At 40.0% G+C, this 22,374-nt stretch overlaps 4 protein-coding genes and 1 non-coding gene across 6 annotated transcripts; 2 read left to right on the forward strand and 3 right to left on the reverse strand.

The window, feature by feature from the left end:
- Nucleotides 1-495: 495 nt before the first annotated feature.
- LOC111777428 (probable serine/threonine-protein kinase At1g54610) lies at nucleotides 496-4,122 on the reverse strand. Its single transcript, XM_023657021.1, has 7 exons — nucleotides 3,095-4,122; nucleotides 2,736-3,020; nucleotides 2,337-2,654; nucleotides 1,544-1,771; nucleotides 1,353-1,453; nucleotides 1,159-1,276; nucleotides 496-1,072 (listed from the first exon to the last, which is right to left on the reverse strand). The coding sequence occupies exons 1-7, from the start codon at nucleotides 3,518-3,520 to the stop codon at nucleotides 800-802; spliced, it is 1,749 nt and encodes a 582-aa protein (XP_023512789.1). The 5' UTR covers nucleotides 3,521-4,122; the 3' UTR covers nucleotides 496-799.
- A 1,299-nt stretch (nucleotides 4,123-5,421) lies between these two features.
- Nucleotides 5,422-10,026, forward strand: LOC111777431 (mannan endo-1,4-beta-mannosidase 2-like). 2 transcript variants are annotated; one of them, XM_023657027.1, is made up of 6 exons: nucleotides 5,422-6,229; nucleotides 6,478-6,710; nucleotides 7,639-7,836; nucleotides 8,851-8,973; nucleotides 9,059-9,270; nucleotides 9,366-10,026. In XM_023657027.1, the coding sequence occupies exons 2-6, from the start codon at nucleotides 6,498-6,500 to the stop codon at nucleotides 9,757-9,759; spliced, it is 1,140 nt and encodes a 379-aa protein (XP_023512795.1). In that variant the 5' UTR covers nucleotides 5,422-6,229; nucleotides 6,478-6,497; the 3' UTR covers nucleotides 9,760-10,026. The 2 variants fall into 2 exon arrangements, with proteins under 2 accessions (XP_023512795.1, XP_023512794.1); XM_023657026.1 differs by having other exon boundaries at nucleotides 5,422-6,710.
- Nucleotides 10,027-10,957: 931 nt separating this feature from the next.
- On the reverse strand, nucleotides 10,958-16,954 carry LOC111777280 (callose synthase 12-like). Its single transcript, XM_023656812.1, has 2 exons — nucleotides 11,434-16,954; nucleotides 10,958-11,356 (listed from the first exon to the last, which is right to left on the reverse strand). Exon 1 carries the CDS (start codon nucleotides 16,733-16,735, stop codon nucleotides 11,435-11,437), a length of 5,301 nt encoding a protein of 1,766 aa, XP_023512580.1. The 5' UTR covers nucleotides 16,736-16,954; the 3' UTR covers nucleotides 10,958-11,356; nucleotide 11,434.
- Nucleotides 13,714-13,794, reverse strand: LOC111777922. Its single transcript, XR_002812445.1, has one exon. It is a non-coding gene; the product is annotated as a small nucleolar RNA J33 (small nucleolar RNA).
- Nucleotides 16,955-19,541: 2,587 nt separating the features above from the next.
- On the forward strand, nucleotides 19,542-20,955 carry LOC111777808 (riboflavin synthase-like). The gene is made up of 2 exons (XM_023657528.1): nucleotides 19,542-19,673; nucleotides 19,802-20,955. Exon 2 carries the CDS (start codon nucleotides 19,821-19,823, stop codon nucleotides 20,667-20,669), a length of 849 nt encoding a protein of 282 aa, XP_023513296.1. The 5' UTR covers nucleotides 19,542-19,673; nucleotides 19,802-19,820; the 3' UTR covers nucleotides 20,670-20,955.
- The last annotated feature ends 1,419 nt before the right edge of the window (nucleotides 20,956-22,374 follow it).

Below are 22,374 nucleotides of genomic sequence, written 5' to 3' on the forward strand. Positions count from 1 at the left end.
GATTGAAGATCTAAAGGTCGTGTATGGGTATTCGATCCACGCTCAGTTTCAATAGACTTACTCAATTGAGAGGAACCAAAGATTTGAAGGTCACGTGTAACGACCCAGATCAACAGCTAACAGATATTGTCCTCTTTGGACCAAAGATTTGAAGGTCACATGTAACGACCCAGATCAACCGCTAGCAGATATTGTCCTCTTTGGAAGGTTTCCACACCCTTATAAATGGTGTGATTTGTTCTCCTTTCCAACCAATGTGGGACATCACAATCCACCCCCTTTGGGGCCAGCGTTCTCGCTGACACTCTTTCCTTCCTCCAATCGATGTGGGACCACTCCCAAATCCGCCCCCTTTGGGCCCCAGCGTCCTTACTCGCACACCGCTTCGTGTCCTACCCCCTTCAGGGAACAGCGGAAGGCTGACACATCGTCTAGTGTCTGGCTCTGATACCATTTGTAAGGGTGTATGGCTCGCTCGAATCGAAGATTTGAAGGTGTGTAAATTTTGGAGATGGATTTGGAATCAACCCATTAACGACAGATTTATTTTCTCTTAATTACATACAAATCCCAACTTATATACATTAGCTCAAAGAACAGAACCGGTGGTGGCTTGGCTTCTATGTTTCTTTTTTCTTCCCTTTTCTTGTAGGAAGCCAACACCTAAAAACTGTGCCTAAACTTCTATTCCTATCTACATTGATTGCCTAATGAACCAACTAATTCCCTTTCGACTCTAGACGATGCCATAATCAATCCAAAGAGCTTCGAAGCCCGACCGTGTCGTGCCCGGAGAAGTTCAACCAACTATCAGAGTTTTGTCTTGGCTCATTGATTCTGGCCTTGAAACTCCATTTCTTTCTCGGACATGTTTGTAAGAAACAAACTCAATTGGCCCAGATGATGTTAAACACTCCCTCGGAATCGTTGAAACGTGTTTCGGTACCGTTTTCGAGTTTGTAAATCCTGGTCTCTGAGTTATTATAGGTCCTGAACTTGAGGTTCTCTTCGACACCAATCCGTAAGAACACTTTTCGCTCCGGTACTTCGAGATCGAAAAACTTTGTTTTCTCTATAATCCGAAAACCAAGATGGTTAGAGAATCAAGAGACAAGATAACATCTTCTGCTAGATTATAGAACTTCATGTAGAGTTTACCAGAAGTGAAATAACCAACTCAGAGTTAGCCTTTGCAGCAGGAACTACCCGAGATTGCTTCAGTCCTTTTAGTTCGGCGTCGACTGCTCGGCTTCTCCCGCCACCTACTCCTCGTTGCCTGTGTAAAACATAGAACTAAGAGTCTGCAAAGAGTGAAGCCAACTTTGCTCTTTAAGCAACTCAATGATGTTTACCTTCTTGCTTCCTCTTCCCGCAGTTTTGAATTGATTTCTTTGCTAGGAGGGTACTTTGGCAAACTTGAAGGATTGCATGGCAAGGGCCTTGTGCTAAAGAACTGTTCAAAGAAAACCCTTGTTAGAGAACCAGTTCCAACTGAATTGAATCTCGTTGGTTAATCGGGTTTTGAAGAAGAGTTGTGACGTACCTCGCTGTCGAGCGCAGAAGCTGCAGTTCCTCGCTCTGCAGGATCTATAGTCAGCAAATTGTCCATAAGCTCAATAGCAGCATGAGGAATGTCGTTATATCTTTCTCGAAGACATCGTTCGTACGACTGCGGAGGCTTCATGCTTGTTGAATGCTTCAAATGCAAGTTTCTCCAATATTCCTTGGAGGGGGAACCACATAGCTTGAATATTTTGTGTAGTTGTTCAACCTGAAACGTGGATGCATCAACCTTGGTTGTTTTGACAAATAAAAACGTTGAAGGCCACATTTGATCGATCTAAACGTGTGAGATCTCATATTGGTTGGGAAGGAGAACGAAACATTTTTTATAAGGGTGTGGAAACCTTTATAGTGGTGGACTTGGTCTGTTACAAATGGTATTAGAGCCAGATATCGGGCGATGTGCCAGCGAAGAGGCTAAGCCCTGAAGGGGGGTGGAAACGAGGCAGTGTGCCAGCAAGGACGCTGGGCCCTAAAGGGGTGGATTAGAGGGTTCCACATCGACTAGAGAAGAGAACAAGTGTCATCGAGGACGCTGGGCCCTGAAGGAGGGTAGATTGTGAGATCCCACATCGGTTGGGGAGGAGAACGAGATATTCTTTATAAGGGTGTGGAAACCTCTCCCTAGCAGACGTGTTTTAAGAATCTTGAGGGGAAGCCTGGAAGGGAAAACCCAAAGGACAATATCTAGTAGCGGTGGGCTTGAACTGTTACAAAACGGTTCATATTTGAAGGCAGGAAGACGACCTCAGCAAGTTAAAGCTATATTGTACCTCTGTTTTTCCTGGCAAGATAGGCTTGCCGGCATATAACTCTCCTAGAATGCAACCAGCACTCCATAAGTCAACTTCAGCTCCATATTGAGATGCTCCAAGTAAAAGTTCCGGTGGTCGATACCAGAGCGTTATTACACGACTCGTCATGGGAACCATCGACTGTGAATCATAGAAAACAGCCAACCCAAAATCTGCTATCTTCAAAACGCCATTGTTGTCAATAAGAAGATTTGAGCCCTTTATGTCTCTATGCAGAACCCCATTACTGTGACAGTGAGCAAGTCCGCTCAAAAGTTGCTTCATGTAACACTTCATCTGAAATAGTTATGGATAAAACTGGTTACATAATATATAGTTATGTATGGATTACTAATGTTCATGAGCTATATATGCTACCTGTGGCTCGGTGAACGACGTGCCAGGCCGAGATGCAAGTCCTGTAAGATCATGTTCCATATATTCAAAAACAAGGTACATGTGACATGATGTTTGTGATGTGATCAAACCTTCCAACTTAACTATATTTGGATGATCAAGCCTTCGCAAAACAAGGATTTCCCTAGCCATGAACGCGATACTCTCGGCGTCTTGATTGTCGAACCTGATCCGTTTCAAGGCCACAACTTTATCCTGAATGATATCACGAGCTTTATACACACTGCTGTAGGTTCCCTGGCCAATCTGCAAGAATGAGATAGGTTAATCAGCTGCAAATTAGTGAGCATAAAGCTACAAGGCTCAAAGAGAGAGCATGCCTTTTCTAACTTGATGAAGTTATTGGCATGTTTGGGCAGCCACCCTTTGATGGCCTCACCAGCCATCTTAGCCAGCCAACTCGGCCAACCAGCAGCAACCTGCTCAGCCTCGGTAGCGTTCGGAATCTTTCCCATACATGGATGAGTGACAATGGTGATATCAGGGACGTCTGCCTTCTTCTTCCTCTCATTAGGAAGCTCACCGTGCAAGCGCAGAGGACCGTTCGCCTTCGTATCGAACAACATAACCGAAACATCGCTACAATCTAGTCTATCTTTTTCCCAAATCTTCTCTGATTTGGGAAAGCCAGCTCTTGATATTTTCAATTCAGAGAGGTGGTTTCTGGAGGAATATGTTCTATTGGAGCTATCATGTTCATGTTCACTACACTCATCCGGTAAAACCTTAGAACAGATGCAACCCATTATACAAAAACTAAACACAAATCAATGAAGATTATGTTCTTACATAAACCCCAATCCCAAACTCAAAAAACAAAACAAAATTCAACACAATGTCAAGTGTTCTTATTCAAGAACGAAGCTAGAACAAACGCATCAACCAGTCCCCACCCGTACCATTCAATCCCACAAAAGTAAGCGGATTAGGATAAAACTTTTTCAAGAGGAAGCAAAAAAATCAAAGGGATAAACTCAGATGATAGAATGAATCTACCCCACCAGACACAACATCATAAACAGTGGAATAAATGGATCATGGACTCATTCAAACCAGCAGAAGGTAATAAAAACTTGAAGATGAGTCGTGAAAAGCGTCTGGAAGAAGAAAATAGAACAAAACCTAGAAGAGCGTCTAGAAAGGGTAAAGCAGAATTCCAAAACGTCAAACAATCGAAATAGAAAAGCTTACGAAATGGGGCAAGAAAAATTAAAAGAGACATTAATGAGAAGAAAATTACAGGCGAATTGAGAGGCGGAGTGTTCTGTCTGGTTGAATTGAGCTGAGGGAGCAGGTGTTAAGAAACAATTGGAGTATTGGGTATTGGATTTTCAAAGAGGTCGTTTTAGTGGCTTTCGGCTAACCCCACACTCATAATTCTGTTCTTAATCACAATTTTCAGTGACTTTCAGCTAATTAAGAGTACCATTTCTCCTCCAAAGCCGCCATTAATCACCGTCTTTTTCCTTATTAAACAGTAAACACTTCCCTTATAAATACGTTTCCCAAACCCGAAAGCTCCATGCGCAAACTCGAAATTTCAACTTTTGAAGTTATGGCTCATGTTCGGCTCTCTTCGAGTTTGTCTCATCGTTACCTCCAACTTTGCTCATGCCTTACATTCTTTTTAGTGTATTGGATGATGCACGGTTTTCTCGATTGTATTGCGATACTTGATGGTCTTCTTTTAATGCTTGTAGTTTTGTACCGATCTATTTTGTTAACTAAACGCCTATTTCACTTGCCACCAACGTGAGAACAACTTAACCGTAATTAAAACATATACTTTAGACTAGAGACCCGATGTAACAGCCTAAGCCCCCCACTAGTAAATATTGTCCGTTTTGGCCCGTTACGTATCGACATTAGTTTCACAGTTTTGAAACACGTCTACTAGGGAGGGGTTTCTAGACCCTTATAAGAAATGATTCGTTCCCATCTCCAATTAATGTGAGATCTCACAATCCACCCCTCTTGGGGGCCAGCGTCCTTGCTAGCACACCGCCCAGTTTCTGGCTCTAATACCATTTGTAACCGTTCAAGTCCACCACTAGCAGATATTGTCTGCTTTGGCTTGTTACATATAGTCGTCAGTCTCGCGGTTTTAAAACGTGTCTACTAAATAGAGGTTTTCACACCCTTAACGTGGGATCTCACACATGAATCACTCATTCTCACACGTTTACCAAAGAAAACACTTATTTCACTCAATAAAATGTATTTACTTGAGAGTTTCATGTCTTGACGTATAGGTCATGACGCAAGCGTAGAATTATAATTCCATTCATATCGAAGACTTGGATGCTCGAACCAGCTTTCTCCACCTTCCACCTAACCTTAATCTAATCTAAAATAAAAATAGTGACACCTAATATAGAGCCTTTAATGTCTTAATTCATTAATCTTGTACCAGACCTAGACTAGGTCCACCAATAATTATAAAAGATAATTAATAAGCTCAAATCCACCCCAACACGCCAAGACGTCTCAGATTTCAGTAGTCCCAAAAGGGGGAAGAACTTTACTCCATTTCTTAATCAAAATCATCTGATTACTCAGATATTACTTTTGCATTAATCACCAAATGCCAGCTTTCACTAATCTACTTTCTGAACCAACAATGGCGGCATTAATCATGGTGATTTGTAATCAATATGAAAATCAGTGCCCTTTTTCGCTTCTTAAGAGGGCTGCGCTTTCATTAGTTTCACCATAGTTAACAATGCTTAAGAATTTAACTAAATAAAGGGTGTTGTTTCTTAAGAGGAAATAGCTTAAATCTTTCCATATTTAATTACTTCTTACGATGCTCGCATATCTGTGTGGACTGTACTATTTGTTATAACCATTTGTATTGTTTTGATTACTTATTGTTCTGACGCATAAGGACTAAGATTCTTAGATGAAATAGCTTAAAGAATGGAAATCATGGTGGGAGACAAGGAGAAACTCGAGCATGTGAGTGATTCAGAAGCAGGTTTTTGAGATCCACTGCAGTGGTAAGACGATCTTTGTCTGTATATTGAAAGGGGGGAGGATTTGGAAGCAGCCCATTTACGTGGGTTGAAGAACAAGACTATTGCGTTCTTGGGTCGTGATTGAAAAGGCTGAAAACCATCAAAAGATACCAACATTCTACCATACTCCCTCAACCTCTTTTTACTTCTTTTGCTTAATCTCTCATTAATTCTTCTTCACTGCTTGTTTGGGCTGCAAATTTTGGTGGGGTTTTCTTCAATCATAACCTCTCTGTTCCTTCTCTCTTATAAATCCCCAAAACCCAAGATTGCAATCAGCTTGAAGTGGGAGTGTTACTATTCATAACACGTTCCAACTCCACAAGAATCGTTGGCATACATTCGTGGTAGAAATAGGGATCTGGGTTTACCATAAGATCGGCCAAATTAGCCGACATTCTTGTTCCTTGTGGTTTAGTGTTCTGAAATCGCATCTGGGTATGAGCGATTCTTTGATTTTGTTTGATATATTGTCATAAACAGTTGAGTTTTGTTTTCTGCAATCGTTTCGTTTTGTATTTTGGGGTTTCCATCGCCGCCAATATTGTGTTCGTAGGAGGAAATAATGGCGGGGAATGGGCTCTTTTACCCGATTCTCGGACTCGCATGTTGTTTGGCTTTCATTTACATATCGTTTGGGGACTGGAAGCTTGGGGATACTAAAGCCCCCAAAATGGGTTTTGTAGAGAGGAATGGAACGCAGTTCATGGTGAATGGGAGGGCGTTTTATATCAATGGATGGAATTCTTACTGGTTTATGGACCATGCCGTTGAGGGATACAGAAAGCCCAGAGTCAGAGCGATGCTGCGGGCGGCGAGGAAGATGGGGCTTACAGTTTGCCGAACTTGGGCCTTCAGCGACGGTGGCTACAATGCCCTCCAGGTTTTTCCCGGCAGGTTTAACGAGCAAGTCTTTAAGGTAAGTGAAACGTTTGTTGCTGTGATGAGCTATATTTTTCTGAGAGATTCATGTTGTTTCTGTGATTGGGTTCTTTACTTGTTGAACTCTTGTTTGATTCCTACTCTCATGTGCCTTGGTTCTGTCTTTGTGATTGGCTTCTTTCTCTGAAATTCTATGTCAATGTCTGTTTTAGAGAGCGATGAAGTGTGTCTGCAGGGGTTGGAAGGCTCCATTGGCCAAAAAATGGAAGCTGGGTGCTTCCACCGACAGAAGTATTGTGTGAATATGATTTGAATTCTCTCGTTCTATAAGCTCAAGGTGGTTTTGTTTGTTTACTTTAATCATATAGTTCGAAGTTTATAAATTGAGGGCTGGAGTTCATGGACGGATGAGATAACTTCCTATTACCATGTCGGTGAGATCTCACATCGGTTGAAGAGGGAAACGAAACATTTCTTATAAGGGTGTGGAAACCTCTCCTAACCACTTTTTAAAACTTTGAGGGGAAATGCCCAGAAGGGAAAGACCAAAGAGAACAATATCTACTAGCGGTGTGCTTAGGCTGTTATAAATGGTATCAGAGTCAGACACTAGGCGGTGTGTCAACGAGGACATTGGACCCTTAAGAAGGGTGGATGATGAGATCTCACATCGGTTGGAGAGGGGAACGAAGCATTCCTTCCTATAAGGGTGTGAAAACCTCCTCCTAACATATGCGTTTTAAAACCTTGGGGAAAGCTCAAAGAGAACAATATTTGCTAGCGGTGAGCTTGGGCTGTTACAATGTCTCTGTCTTGTTTCTAAAATGACACGTTATTCAAACTACAAACAATACAATATATGCATATATGTTTTCTGTGGTGATTTGTTTGGTTTAACGATAATTTCAGTTTGCTCAAGTTGTCAGTTAACTGCTGAAGTTTGAACTGGTTTTTCCTGGTGGCAGGCTTTGGATCATGTCATTGCAGAATCAAGACAACATGGGATAAGGCTTCTCCTTAGCTTAGTCAACAACTTGCAAGCATACGGTGGGAAGACTCAGTATGTGAAGTGGGCATGGCAAGATGGTGTTGGTTTAAGCTCTTCCAATGATTCCTTCTTCTATGATCCCTCGATACGCATTTATTTTAAGAATTATATTAAGGTACGTTCCATATTTATCACTTCGTTTGTCCTGTATGGTTCGTAACGTTAATGATTTGGGTATTCATCCTGAATTTATGCTGTGGATTTTGAGTGTGAGATCCCACCTCGGCTGGAGAGGTGAACGAAACATTCCTTGTAAGGGTGTGGAAACCTCTCCCTAACAGACGTGTTTTAAAACCTTGAGGGGAAGCCCAGAAGGGAAAACCCAAAGAGGACAATATATACTAACGGTGGGCTTGAGCTGTTACGAATGGTATCAGAGCCAGACACTCAGCAATGTGCTAGCGAGGATGCTAGGCCCCCAAAGGGGGTGGATTGTGAGATCCCTCGACTGGAGAGGGGAGCGGAGCTTGAGTGAAATTAGTCTCATTCTTGCTTCTTTCGGCTTTCCTTGTTACAGAGGGAGAGTTCCTAATCGAAAAAGTAAACCGAACGTCCCACTGAACTTTTAAAAGAAGAATTAGTGCTTTAGGATTCAATCTTAAATCAAGTGTTTGTTTGTTTGATTGAACTCGGTCTATTCTCTTTCTCCTTATTCATCAAGGAGGTTCTGGTTCTTCAAATAACTTTGCTGAGTTCAAGACAGAGTAATCTTTGAAAGGGTGTGGAAACCTCTCCCTAACAGACGCGTTTTAAAACCTTGAGGGGAAGCCCCGAAAGGAAAACCCAAAGAGGACAATATTGGGCTTGAGCTGTTACAAATAGTATCCGAGCCAGACACTATGTTGTGTGCTAGTGAAGATGCTAGGCCCCCAAATGGGGTGGATTGTGAGATCCCACATCGACTGGAGAGGGGAACGGAGCATTTCTCATAAGGGTGTGAAAACCTCTATCTAACAGACATGTTTTAGACATGTTTTAAACCTTGAGGGGAAGCCCAAAAAAGAAAGTCTCAAAAGAACAATATCGGCCGGTAGTCATTTGGGCTGACCTGTATATGGACTTGTCTTTGCTGTTCTTACATTGCTACCTTATGGTGTTTACTCGTTCTAATGTGCACTACATTCTCCAGACTGTCCTAACAAGAAGGAACTCCATCACTGGAATTGAATATAGAAACGATCCGACCATCTTCGGATGGGAATTGATTAACGAGCCACGTTGTATGACCGATGCCTCAGGTGATACTCTTCAAGTAAGTTGATACTCCTCAATACAGTTGTAAGATTCTGATTCTTCTGGCTTCTGAATGTTAAACCAAATGAAAACTGAACTTGTAGGAGTGGATTGAAGAAATGTCAGCTTACATTAAATCGATTGACAAGAAGCATCTATTAACTGTTGGGTTAGAAGGATTTTATGGTCCAAATAGCCCCAAGAAATCTACTGTGAACCCGGAAGAGTGGGCATCTAGACTTGGCTCTGATTTCATCCGCAATTCTGAGATCCCACACATAGATTTTGCCTCTGTTCATATCTACCCCGACCATTGGTAAGCATTGAATGATAGTACTCAATGATTCAGCTCACGTCTATGCTCTTAAACCCGTTACTTATACGACGAAATTAACATTCCGTGTTGATTAGGTTCCATGATCAAGATTTTGAAGACGAACTGAAATTTGTATCCAAGTGGATGCTCTCTCATATTGAAGATGGTGACAAAGAGTTGAAGAAACCAGTCATGTTTACTGAATTTGGACTGTCAGACCTGAACAAAGGCTTCACCCCAGCTCAGCGGGATAGATTTTACAAAACTGTTTACGACGTCATTTACAAATCTGCCAAGAGGAAGCGATCGGGAGCTGGCTCTTTAGCCTGGCAGTTCCTTGTTGAAGGAATGGAAGAGAGTAACGACGATTTCGGGATAGTCCCGTGGGAAAGATCGTCGATATATCGGCTTATTATAGAGCAATCATGCAGGTTGGCAAGGATTGGTGGAGACATCCAACAGTTAAAAGCATTGAAAAATGTGTGCTGAGAGATGGTGAGCTGAATATACCTTATTTGAGAGAATTGAATTTGTTCCCTTCCTGCTATATTTTGGCTCTCTGCCATTTGTTTCTTCTGTTGATACATATTTGAAATAGATTAGTTAGTTTAACCTATAGGAGTGAGTTTCAACCAGACTATACATGAACTGGTAGAAGCTGTAGTGTTTTTGAGCGAATATACAGGTCAATACATGAACAACAAGCTGTAATGTTTTTGAGTAAATATACAAGTCATAATCTATTTTACCTTTGAAGTTCTCTCCAAAGCTGCAATGCATCATTTTTTTAGCTTTGGAGACTCGGGAGATTGAAGTCGTGCCCGCCCGCAACTTCATCTGTGAGATCCCACATCAGTTGGAGAGGGGAACAAAGCTTTCCTTATAAGGATGTGGAAACCTCTCCCTAGTGGACAAGTTTTAAAATCTGGAGGGGAAGCTCAGAAGAAAAAGCCTAAAGAGGACAATATCTGCTAACGGTGGATTTGGGCTGTTACAAATAGTATCAGATTCAGACACCAAGCCGTGTGCCGACGAGGACGCTAGGCCCCCAAGAGGGTGGGGATTGTGAGATCCCACATCAGTTAGAGAGGGAAACGAAGCATTTTTTATAAGGGTGTAGAAACCTCTCCCCCTAATTGACACCTTTTAAAACTGAGGGAAAGCTCAGAAGAGAAAGCTTAAAGAGAACAATATCTACTAGCGGTGGATTTAGATTGTTACAAATGGTATTAGACACCAAGCGGTGTGCCAACGAGGACACTGAGCTCTCAAGGGGGTGGATTGTGAGATCCCAAGAGGGAAACGAAACATTCTTTCTTTATAAGGGTGTAGAAACCTCTCCTCCTCGGGACCCCAGGGGGGTGGATTGTGAGATCCCGCATCAGTTGTGGAAACCTCTCCCTAGTAAACGTGTTTTAAAATCTTGAAGGAAAACTCGAAAATCAAAGCTCAAATAGGATAATATTTGCTAGCGGTAAGCTTGAGCTATTACATCATCAGTTCAAGCGGATTTCGATAAAAAAATGTATTAAATTTGTAATTGGGAATGAATCTCATGGTATAAAATGGACAATCTTTTCATTTAAAACAAATGGTAATGTTCATAAATGATTCTCTAGTACAATTAATAACTACAAGTCGGGCAAGCTAAAACTATGAAGTCTTCTATACGCAGCAGATGTCAGGATTGACAGCAAAAAATGTATATATAAATCTCATTAAGTTGAAGTATAAGGAAATGCCTGAGGATAGCTACAAGCATTGTGTTCATTTTTACATCAACAAATCACAGCAATTGCGAAACAAAGAATTTCAAATAACTCAAGCAATCATCATATCAGACAAATCTACTCCAACCTATTTTTCTGCATCAGAGTACCCTGTGGGAGGATATAATACAGAAAACTTCCCCAAAATAACCAACAAATTTACCTATGAAAATTTGATCATACACAAAATTGAAACACTAACCAAATATAATCTTAAGTAGAAGAGTTTTCGCATCTGCCTCGGACGGTGCAAAGGACGAACACGGGCTACTATGTCGTACGACGATTTTTCTACATCTGCTGCTGACGTTCTAAACCTGAAATGAACGGGAACTTTTCACCATCAGTTACCTATTGGCAACTAGTATGCAAACATTGGAGATAAAGAAATTACCTCAATCTTGATCAACCTTGGATTTTTTTCCAGTAACAATCTGGAATATCCTAAGGCCTCTACTGAAAGCTTCGTTGAATAAGATCCTCGTCTGCATTGACTGAAAACCAGGTAACCATGATAGCACGGCCACAGGAACCATGACGATCACTCCGAACAGTATATCGTAGAATCGTGCCACAGCGATAACAATGTCCCAAAGTATGGTCGAATGGAGGAAGGGCCGGAGTACTTGGGCAATCAGCAGAAATCCCCATCCCGTGGGAAGAAACGCCAACAAACTAGTGAAGATATCTCTGAATTCGAATGCCGTGAATTCTAGCAAGGCGACTATGACAACTATGGCAAGTATAATAATGAGGAATTGCACAAGCCGATAGTAGATGTGATCTTTTGCAGCATATTTGTTCCGAGCATATGCTACAACCACATAGGTTGCCAAGGCAACAAACACGCATATCCAAGACAAGAGGTAAACAGCAATACTTTTACTGCCAGCAGAAATTCCAAGCTGATATACAACACCATACTGGAAAAAGAAGAATCTGAGGTCTAAGATAACCTCCAGCACCTTTCCCCAAAACCCAGTTGTCTTTAAATGATCCTGCTCTTCATACCACCATCTTTCCCAACTCTGTTCAGCTTTCGCAAATATGCTGCCACGATACCATATCCAGTTCATGAAGTCATCAAAGTCATATACAGTCTTCAACCAATCAAAACCAGAAGGATTAAATACAAAAGGAGCCATCAACCATGAAAGTACAAGGAACCAACTCGTGATGGTCATAGCAATATAAACAAATGTGTTAGAAGATACTGCATTATGTGATGCATAAACAATAAGGATCAAACCAAGTTCGATTGCTTTAATGAAATGGCTACGAGCATAAAGCCTATAGTTTTCTGCAAAACTCTTGTGCTGCACAACAAAACCACGGCCTGTAGCTCGATATTTCGCACCACCGTGAAGAATTGTTCTTCCGAAATAATGAGCACGAGTTCCCATTGAAAATGTGTAGAATATAGATGAAAGCTGGAGTTGCATGGTCAAAAAATCCCAGATTGATTGAAGGAAACCATGTTCAAGCGAATTTTCTACTATCATTGGTAGTGCAGTGAATAGACCAAGTTGGATGATGAACTGCTGGTTCAAGATTGTCGCAAGTGCCCCATTGTTAGATTCCCTTGCGATTTCATTTTCAATGCCACTAAGAGCAAGATACAGTCGCCCCCATAAGAACACATATACAGTTAAAGTTACCATCATCGTGTTGAAAAAGAATCCGACAGTACTGTAAAAGAACGATAGCATACGGAAGAAGTCGAGCCTGTGGCCCAACCTGTATACATCTCTACTAAGAACTTGCTCCCCATTTCCACTAGCAACCTTGGCTTCAAACATAGAAACCTGATTGAATCCAACATCCCTCCCCTTGCCTACTTGGATGTATTCATGGTGCGTAACGTTTCCTCCACGCAGCGTACAGTTAAAGCCAGCAAATATGTCTTCACTGATGTTAATCACTCTGGATGCTTTACTGATTCCACCTCGAGTCAGGAACCAAAAACGATCAAACATATCTGGATGACCATAATGCATACGAATCTTTAATGGGTTAGCTAGAACTCGTTGACCCAATGTGACAAAACTAGTTTCTTGAGCTGACATAAACCAAGCAAGTGATGAAACGGAACCAGTAAAAATATGCTCTCTAACTCCCAAGATAGTTGGCTTCCTAATTCCATAACTGCGCTTATATTCTTCCAAGAGATTTCTCATTTTGAGTGCCTCCTCAAAATAGTTGTCTTGGTTCATATCAATTGTTTGGACTGCATCACCACGTGTAAAGATAATAGCATGATTTTGATTCTCCGGCTTACCCTCTCCAAGCTTCAAGGGACCAGGCAACTTTATCCTGTAAATCTCCACTTCCTTCTCTAGCTGATGATCATATTTTACCAGAACCGAGTAGTACTCTTTCTCTTCTCTCCCGGTACAAACCTCGTCAACATAGGCAACTCGCAGGGCCTCGTTGCTTTTCATCAAATATAAAATTTCCTCAGCATGCGGATCTTTTTTGGCCTTTTGGGTCCCATAAATCTGACAGGCAACCACGTAAGTATATTTCATCAAAGCAGTCCCATACTCATGGCCCTTAAAAAGAAAACTTACAGAACTGCCTGTTCTACTTAAGCTCCTAGTCTGAAGTGATCTATCTGAAGCTACACTATCAATACTACCTTCTTGTCTCATAGAACCAAGTTCTTGTGATCCTTCCCTAATGTCCATCTCAGAAGCAGAATCCAAATACGCTAGCATCTTGAGGGCTCGATAATAATACATCATTCCTCTCACAGTTCGAGTAAGTGTCTGACCCCTGAATGACGCCCAAAGCCTAAGATCTCTTAGCTTGGTTGTCCAAATTTCACTGTCTTTCCCCATCCCTTCTCGGCGCATTCGCTCCAGAAAATTTTTCCATTCATCAACATAAATTGTCTGCAGATAATACAGAATCGAAATTCCATCTTCATTTTCGGTACGAAGCTGTTCTTTGCTGTATAAAACTTCCTCGCTATAGTAAGGGGTCAGAACACTGAAAGCCATCATTTTCTCAACTTGAGGTGCATGAGGAATGTTCATGAATAAGGAGTTACTGAAAAAAGCAAGTCGACGCCTTGCCTCGAGATTTATTGGTATATTATGCATAGAGTCCCGAGAGGTAAGAATAGTATGCAAACGGCGAACCTGGCGGTAAAAGCTCTCATTACCAACATCAGGAAACTTAACAGCATTTTCAAAAAGAAGTCCAGTGGTTGAAGTTGAGTTACGAAGAGCTAATCCATCAATTATTAGTTGATCACCGCTTCTCTTCTCCTTGAAGAAGTCTCGTATGGTAATTTCATAAAGGGCCTGTAGAGTGTTCACGACTCCAGTAGTGTCTTTCTTAGGTTTGGTCAATAGTTCAGCCAGTTTGATCAACTTGGTATGAAGCTCTGGCAATGCATTCATATTGAATGTTTTTGTGAACTTCTCGATCTCGATAGAGTGATCAATCTCTTGAAACAAAACTGTCATGATTGATTTCTCTTCAGTATTATGCTTAAGAATCTGAAGTAGCAAATGCTTGATGGATTCATAGGCTTCAATGACTGCACAACGTCTATACTCATTCTTGCATATCTTATGCCAGAGCGATTTGTCAGTAGCATCTGTTAATTCTTTGGCCTGACTGAGTGCAAGCAATAGCTCATTGCAAAGAAGGAAACATGGCCAGCGAACAACTTTAATACTCCAAGAATTCAGGGGCAGCTCCAATAGCTCAACCTCACGATCAGAGATAATATCTTCTTCCCTGAAAATAGTTATTATCTCATTCCATATTATAGCAAACTTAGTTGCCTCAACCTGATTAGATTCAAGCTTATTGTAAGAGTGGCCAAGCCCATATCTAAGCTTCAACCGATGAATAGCATCTTTAAACTTGCTCTTCATTGTGCCCCTGGCATTCAGAAGTTGTTCTTGAGGCATTAGATTGAATTGAATGGCACTGGCAAAGAACTGGAACCTGAGCCTCAATTGTGGGATATTCCGTATTTCACCCAAGTGGTCAAACAACCCAACAGCTGCTCCAACAAGTGAGGAGTAGATTGAATACCAAATCTGCAAATCCATGAGGTAGATCAAGAGAACAGGAAGCCAAAGTAATAGGACAGCGAATCTGTTACTCCCCCTAAAGAACTGGTGCCACTCGTAGCTCACATCCCCCAACTTCAACAGTGCTTTTGTCGGCCCCATCATGGGCTTGATCTGCAGAAAATAACTGAAGCTGAATTTTGAAGCAAGAACCAGAATCCAGAACATGCTGTACTTGATATTGTCCACTAGACCTTCCCTCAGCCCACGTCCAACAAAAGTCCTGCTCTGAAACCACCAGGATAACATATAAAAGATCCTCCAGTTGGTCTCTTCCATAAAGTTCCTAATCCATGGAAGGATAAAAAGAGCCAACGCCAGAACCTCTGGAGCAATAAAGACACCGGCTGCAAGAAGAAAATTGCCAATGTCCTTGTTAGCCTGTGCAGACCAAGCTCGATCTTGGCTCCTCTGCGTCCAAATCCTCCAATAAAAAACTATGAACAAAACAGTCCATGCAGCAGCAACAATAGATTTCATTATCATTCTCACTGCAGGTCCCAAAGTTTCTCTCGAAACCAAGCTATACTGCATCGATGCATCAAGCAATGACTTGACAAACCTCAAGCCACTCCAAGTGAAAAACACAGTGAAAAGCTTAATTTGGATATCTCGCTCCCTCAATGAAAACCATGGCTGCCTACCGTCCCATGCAACAATAATTGCTGCCTGGAGAAATAGAATTAACATGACCCATAAACGATCAAAACTTCGAAACAAGTTCCAGAAAGACCTCTGCTCTACAAACCCAGTCTTGCCCACATGCCTACTTTTGCTAGAAGTCACAAAAAAGTTACTACCCACATCAATGGGCCATTTGAGTTTCTGAAAGCACCTCTTACTCCAAAAATATTCGTTAATATCATCATAATTCCTCCATACACGATGCGGGGCAGTACCATTTTTGCTACTCTCCACCTCAGATTTTATGGTCTCGTAAATGGGTTTAACAACACAATTTAGGAAAGCGTTTTCGCCCGATACAGAGGGCAATATCGGCTGTCCAGTGTTCTCATCAATATAATCCTCCAAAATCTTATTCAATTCCATGGCCATGTGATGAAAGATATAACAAATACATTCAGGAGCAAAGCGTAAATTAGCGGACTCACCCCATATGAGCAAGTACAACGAAACGTAAAGCAATTCGCGGCGCTGATCCGGCTCACGACGATCCGAGATCCAAATGTTGGACTTCTTCCCCAGGTATGAGCACCAATTGGTGTAGTTCTTCAAAAGCGTCTTCCTGAAACGCCCTAAAACGCCGGCGTCGAGAGTGTCGATATTATCAGGGGGAGGGATTAAGCGCATCTGAGCATTGGCCAAATGAAGCACAAGATGCTCCCGTTGGTTCCGAACGTTATCCTTCTGAAACCCAAAGAAGAGAGCAAGCCAATCGAGAATATCCAACTGAGAGTGCCATTTAACATACGGCGGCTTCCGGAGATCACCAACTGCCCGCAGTGCAGCAGTGGCAGCGCGCACCTCCGGAAACCGAAGCGAAGGATGGTCGGCAAGGAGATTGTGGATCGGTATTATATTATAAGGTTCATTTTCTTCCGGCGAACCAGGGCGCGGCGGCGGAGGGCGGTTTCGAATACTCATGACATTAAAAATCAAGGCTAGATTCAACAAAAACAAGATATAGCTTCAGATTCCGTCGAACAGGTGAGTGTTTTGGAAGACAGAAAGAGCTGAAGAAGCAGAAGAACAGAAGACAAATGGCGCATTCAGAAATGGAGACAAAAGGGCGGACGGAAGCAGAAGGAGAAGAAGCGTCCTGGTTGGCGCCTTGCCGTTTTGTTCATCCCATGTACTGAACTCATTTTCCTTCCAAATATCCAAATTTAGTGTCTTTTTCCAATTTTTAAAAACTATTAAATTACAGCTGTAAAATTTTATATATTTTCATTAACAAACAAAAAAGGTTGTATATTTAATTTTTCAAAATAATTAATATGTCTTCATTAATTTTGTGTTCTAATTCCACTTTTCTTTTCTCTTTTTTTTTTTTTCCTTTTTTTAATCAGATAAACCTATTTATTTTATACCAAATAATAATAATAATTTACCATGCTTAAATTATATTTATATGGTATTTTTTTTTAATTTTGACACGTGCTCTTAGATCCCTATTTTTTGCCCTCTACAAGATTTTGCTTATTTTCTCTTAACTAATTCTAAATAAATATATATATATATATATATATATAACTTTGCTGCTAAGCTTCTAGGCTCAGGTGTGGACCATTAGATTGGTTCTACTGGACACAAAAGATACTAAAATTAGCTCAGAATCATATCCATACATGATATCGATCATAAATGTCATAGTTATAAGATTCGAAAGGGGAGCACCCACTGATTCTCACTTTCGATTAACACCACAATTTCGAACTCAGTCATACTTTATTTGATTAAGAAATATCAAAACAACTTGACTGGAAACTTATTAGTAAAGGTAGATGCTACACGTAATTTTTTTCCTCGGGAATTGTAGGTTAAATGGAACTTTCTTAAAAAGATGTATTAAACTTTAAAATTAAAAAAGAAAAAAACATATCCACGTGTCGAATGATGGTTGGCCAGCAGATTTGGAAAGTGGGAAAGGTTTTTTTTGAGTGAGAAGGAAAGATGATTAAAGGAGCCGTTTGGTTTGAAGTTGCGTCCATCTGCTGACAGCAAAGATAATCGGCACTTTTTTTTTTCTTTTTCTTTTTTTTTTTCTCCCTAAAATTGAGGTTTCTAATTAATAATAATATATTTATGGTGGGACCCACGGCGATCCTTTTCCCGTGGAAATATTAAAATTTAAATACAAATTATGTTAGCTCCCTCATCTACTCGGTGGTCACCAGCTGTGGCACGTGACCGATTCGGTGGGATAAAAAGAAAGATTTAAATATTTTTTTTTTCTTTTAAGATTTTTGGAAAATTTTAATTTTTATTAATTTGTGCTGTGGTATTAAAAAAATTTCAAAAATACTTTTTAACTTTAAGCACGACAGATGTCCCAGTCTTGCTTGTTCGAGTCGCTTGATAGGGATGTCATGGTCATGCTAGTTTAGCAGACGTCAACCAATTGAGTGGGAGAGGATGTCACGGTCATGCATGTCCAAGGTGTTTTGTCAATGGCCGCATGACAAATATCTCGATCTTGCTTGTCCATGACGTGTTGTTTATGGTTGCATGCTCGTTCCAAACTCCCTTTACATGCTTTCATCCTATATAGGTTTTTATCATTTCATATTAGGTCAGTACGAGGGTGTATGACTGTTCACCAAAATCGTGTCTACGCCTGCAAGGGATAAATTGCCTCAAAATGTATTAGAGGGATATGACTAGTTGTCAATTTCTCTCTACCCAATGGTTATATGCAGTGTTGTTGTTGCCTTTTGCTTACATTCTCCTATACTACCAATTTCAATTTCTCAAATCTTGCTTTCTTTCTTAAATTTAAAATTATAATTAGTATACATTTAAAAGATATTCCGCATTTTTAAAAACAACATTAAAAACATTCGCAGATAAAGATAATGAGATATGGATAGACAATTTTCGTGATAATTAGTTTTGTAAAATATTTTTTCAAATTTTTAAAAATTTTAAAAAATATTATTTAGATAAAATATAAATTTTAAGAATATTTTTATTAATTTCAATTAAATCGATATTTCATGGGAGGCGTATATATGACGTGGCGGCCATGTGTTTCAAAATTTAATTGAAGAGTAGGAAAGACCGACACCGTAGCTTTTGGAACACATAGCGCGAGTTCCAATGTCATCCTTGGCTAAGGAATTTGACGTGGACAAGTTTATGACATGTGTGTGCCAGCTTGAAAAAATAAAAGTTAACATAAATAGAAAATAATTAGGGAAAATATATCGTAAACAAAACATTAAATTTTGATTTACATGATCCATGTTTCAACATATCCATAAATTCCACATTAATATAAAAAACTGAATTAATATTTTCATTAAATTCTGATTTTTTTTTCTTTTATAAAATGAGTATTTACAAAATATTTGGTAATATAAATATCTCTAACCTAATTAAGAATATCAAAATTTTGTATTTATTTATTTATTGTATTAAATTATATTTGAAGGCAATTGAAGTATTTTTATTTTATTTTATAAAATTTAAAATTTTTCATGTAATCACATTTAATGTCGAGAAAATAAAAAAGAAAGAAAGTAATTTTTAAATGCAATTATTATTATTATTATTATTATTTAAAAAAAGTAATAGTTTATTATTATTTCAGTGATTTTAGATAAATAAAATTTATTTTCTTTATTTTTTTAAATATATATTTAATTTAATTAAAAATATATTTTTGCAAAAAAAAAAAAAAAAAAAAAAAAAAAAAAAAANGCTATTTATCATTCCATTTCTCGCCTCTGGACATTTTTCGTCCACTTTTTCTTGGACCATCAATGGCTCAGGCCCAGGCTCAGGCTCAGGCTCAGGCTCAACCACAACCTCTCGAACACTTGAGTAATCAATTTCTTCTCCGACGACAATCCACGTTGTAGTGAGTTCTTTTCTTGTTTTTCATTAATCTTCTTTCTGCTCTGCTTTCGATTGATTTTGTTCAGTTTTTGAATGGATATAGTTTGCTTGAGGTTTAGGGTTTTTGATTCTTCCTTGGTTGATGTGTAGTTGAATTGAAATTGAGGAAATGGCTACGTTTTCTTCGCTCTCTACTGCGATTTCACTATCCAATATCCCCAAAATGGTTCCTCCCAGAAGGGATGCGATTCTCAATGTTCATCCGTCATCGTCCCAATTTTGCCCCAGGTTCGAACTCAATATGAATAGATCTCTTTTCACTCTATTCACCTCCTGCCGTAAGCCCCAATTGCGTTGCAAGCCTCGGCAGAGGAGTTCGGTTCAATGCCTTTTCACTGGCATTGTTGAAGAAATAGGCCATGTCAAACAAGTGGGTATTGCTGAACATGGGGGTTTTGATTTGAAGATTACTGCCAAAACTGTTCTTGAAGGTGTAAACCTTGGAGATAGCATTTCTGTGAACGGAACTTGTCTTACTGTGACTGCTTTTGATCACCAACTGTCGGAATTCAAGGTGGGGTTAGCGCCTGAAACGCTTAGGAAGACTTCGTTGGTGGAACTCACGGCTGGTTCACCTGTGAATTTGGAGAGGGCGGTTCAACCAATTAGCCGAATGGGTGGGCATTTTGTGCAGGGGCATGTAGATGGGACTGGGGAGATAATCTCAATGGATCCTGAGGAGGATTCGCTGTGGATAAAGGTGAGGACGTCAGAGGCTTTGCTCAAGTACATTGTACCAAAAGGATTCATTGCAGTAGATGGGACTAGCTTGACTGTGGTGGATGTTTTTGATGAGGAGAAGGCTTTTAACTTCATGTTGGTTGCTTATACTCAAAAAAACGTTGTCATTCCATTGAAGAAAGTTGGGCAGTTGGTGAATTTGGAGGTAGATATTCTTGGCAAGTATGTGCAGAGGCTCCTCAGCAATGGTGCCATCAAGCCCATTGAGTCTCCATGATTGCAAAGCCTGGAAAAAAAATTTGTCTTAATAGTTGCAATCTTCTTCTACATAAAGCTGTAACCTGCCTTTATTATTAGTTTTTGTAACCATTATCAACTTGGGGGGATGGGGACGAATAAACATCTTGATGTGCTACTTTCTCACTGTCTCATTTGTATTTGAAGCACGGTTAGACAAGGATACTACTCGTTCTACTACGAAATTCAACTTCTTTTTCGGCGAATTAATGCCTTTACTCTTTCCATGGGGTTGGGGATGAATAAATGGTCTGATGTTCTTGATAGAATCCATACCAGAACCAAGATATATAGAGGATGAAAACTTACTAGATAAAGCTAGTAATTTGAGGAACTTGAATTTCAAGATTTCTTTCAGCGAGGTAATGCTTTTACTCTTTCCATATCTTTGCTGTTACGTACTTTCAAGAAATCTGAGTAGAATAATTTATCTCTGTGCTGTCAGTTGATATTAAGGTGATTAGATCATGATAGATATAGAAAACCAGGTGAGACTTGAAAGTTGAATCGGCTGTATGAAAGTTGATGTTACGTTGCCATTTTTAGTGCCTAAACTAGATGGAGACCATAGGAGAAGTTGCAATATTGTACAGTGATGGAGTGTATATTCTCTTTACATGGAACATTTACAACCTAATGATTCCAGGCTTCAACTCTAGGATGAATGAATAGCTTATTGAAGATTTATGTGAAGGGTCTAACACGAACTTTTTTTTGCTGCGCTGGTTGTATGTTCTAGCTTTTGTAACTGAAATGCTTCCCTTTCTTTGTTCGTCAGCTGAGTACATGGAGTCTTCTTTCCATGGGTCTTTTCTATTTTCTTTTTCTCAGTTGAGATTGCCTTCCTGTTATTTCATACCTCTACATTCTCAAGTTTTCATTCCATTCCATCAGCTGCTGATGTTGACTGCTAATAAATTTGTTTGGTCTTATTCCTGCATGTTTTTTTTTTTTTTTTCAGAGAGTATGGTTGGCTAATCACGGTAAGGGGTCGATAAAGGTTTATTCAACGAGGTAAACATAATATTACTCGTGCTTTATTAATTGATGTGTATTATAGAATCTTCATATGTGCAAGTAAAGCACAAGGGCTACATCATAGTTACCTTCTTGAATATATACCTTATAGGATATGTTTGATGGATCGTTCTTGATCTAAATTTGGAGAACTAACCGGTAGTATTAATGTGAGATCCCACGTTGGTTGGAGAGGAGAACACATTCTTTATAAGGGCGTAAGAAATCTCTCCCTAGTTGATGTGTTTAAAATTTTCAAGGGAAGCCCGAGAGGGAAAGCTCAAAGAGAACAATATCTACTAGTGGAGGGTTTGGACTGTTACAAATGGTATCAGAGATAGGCAAGTCGGTGTGCCAACAGGGACGCTGAGCCCCGAAGGGGGGTGGATTGTGAGTTCCCACATCAATTGGAGAGGCGAACGAGTGCCAGCAAGGACGCTGGAACCCGAAGCGGGTGGATTGTGAGATCCCACGTCGGTTGGAGAGGGGAACAAAACATTCTTTATAAGTGTATGGAAATCTCTACCTAGCATACGCGTTTTAAATCCTTAAGGAAAAGTCCAGAAGAGAAAGCTCAAATAGGACAGCGGTGAGCTTGAGCGGTTACATTTGAGTTTACAAATGAATATATGTGTTATTGATTAACTAAGAGTTACTCTGTTCAGATT

This window comes from Cucurbita pepo, chromosome LG16 (genome assembly GCF_002806865.2).
Source record: "Cucurbita pepo subsp. pepo cultivar mu-cu-16 chromosome LG16, ASM280686v2, whole genome shotgun sequence".
Lineage (NCBI taxonomy): Eukaryota > Viridiplantae > Streptophyta > Magnoliopsida > Cucurbitales > Cucurbitaceae > Cucurbita > Cucurbita pepo.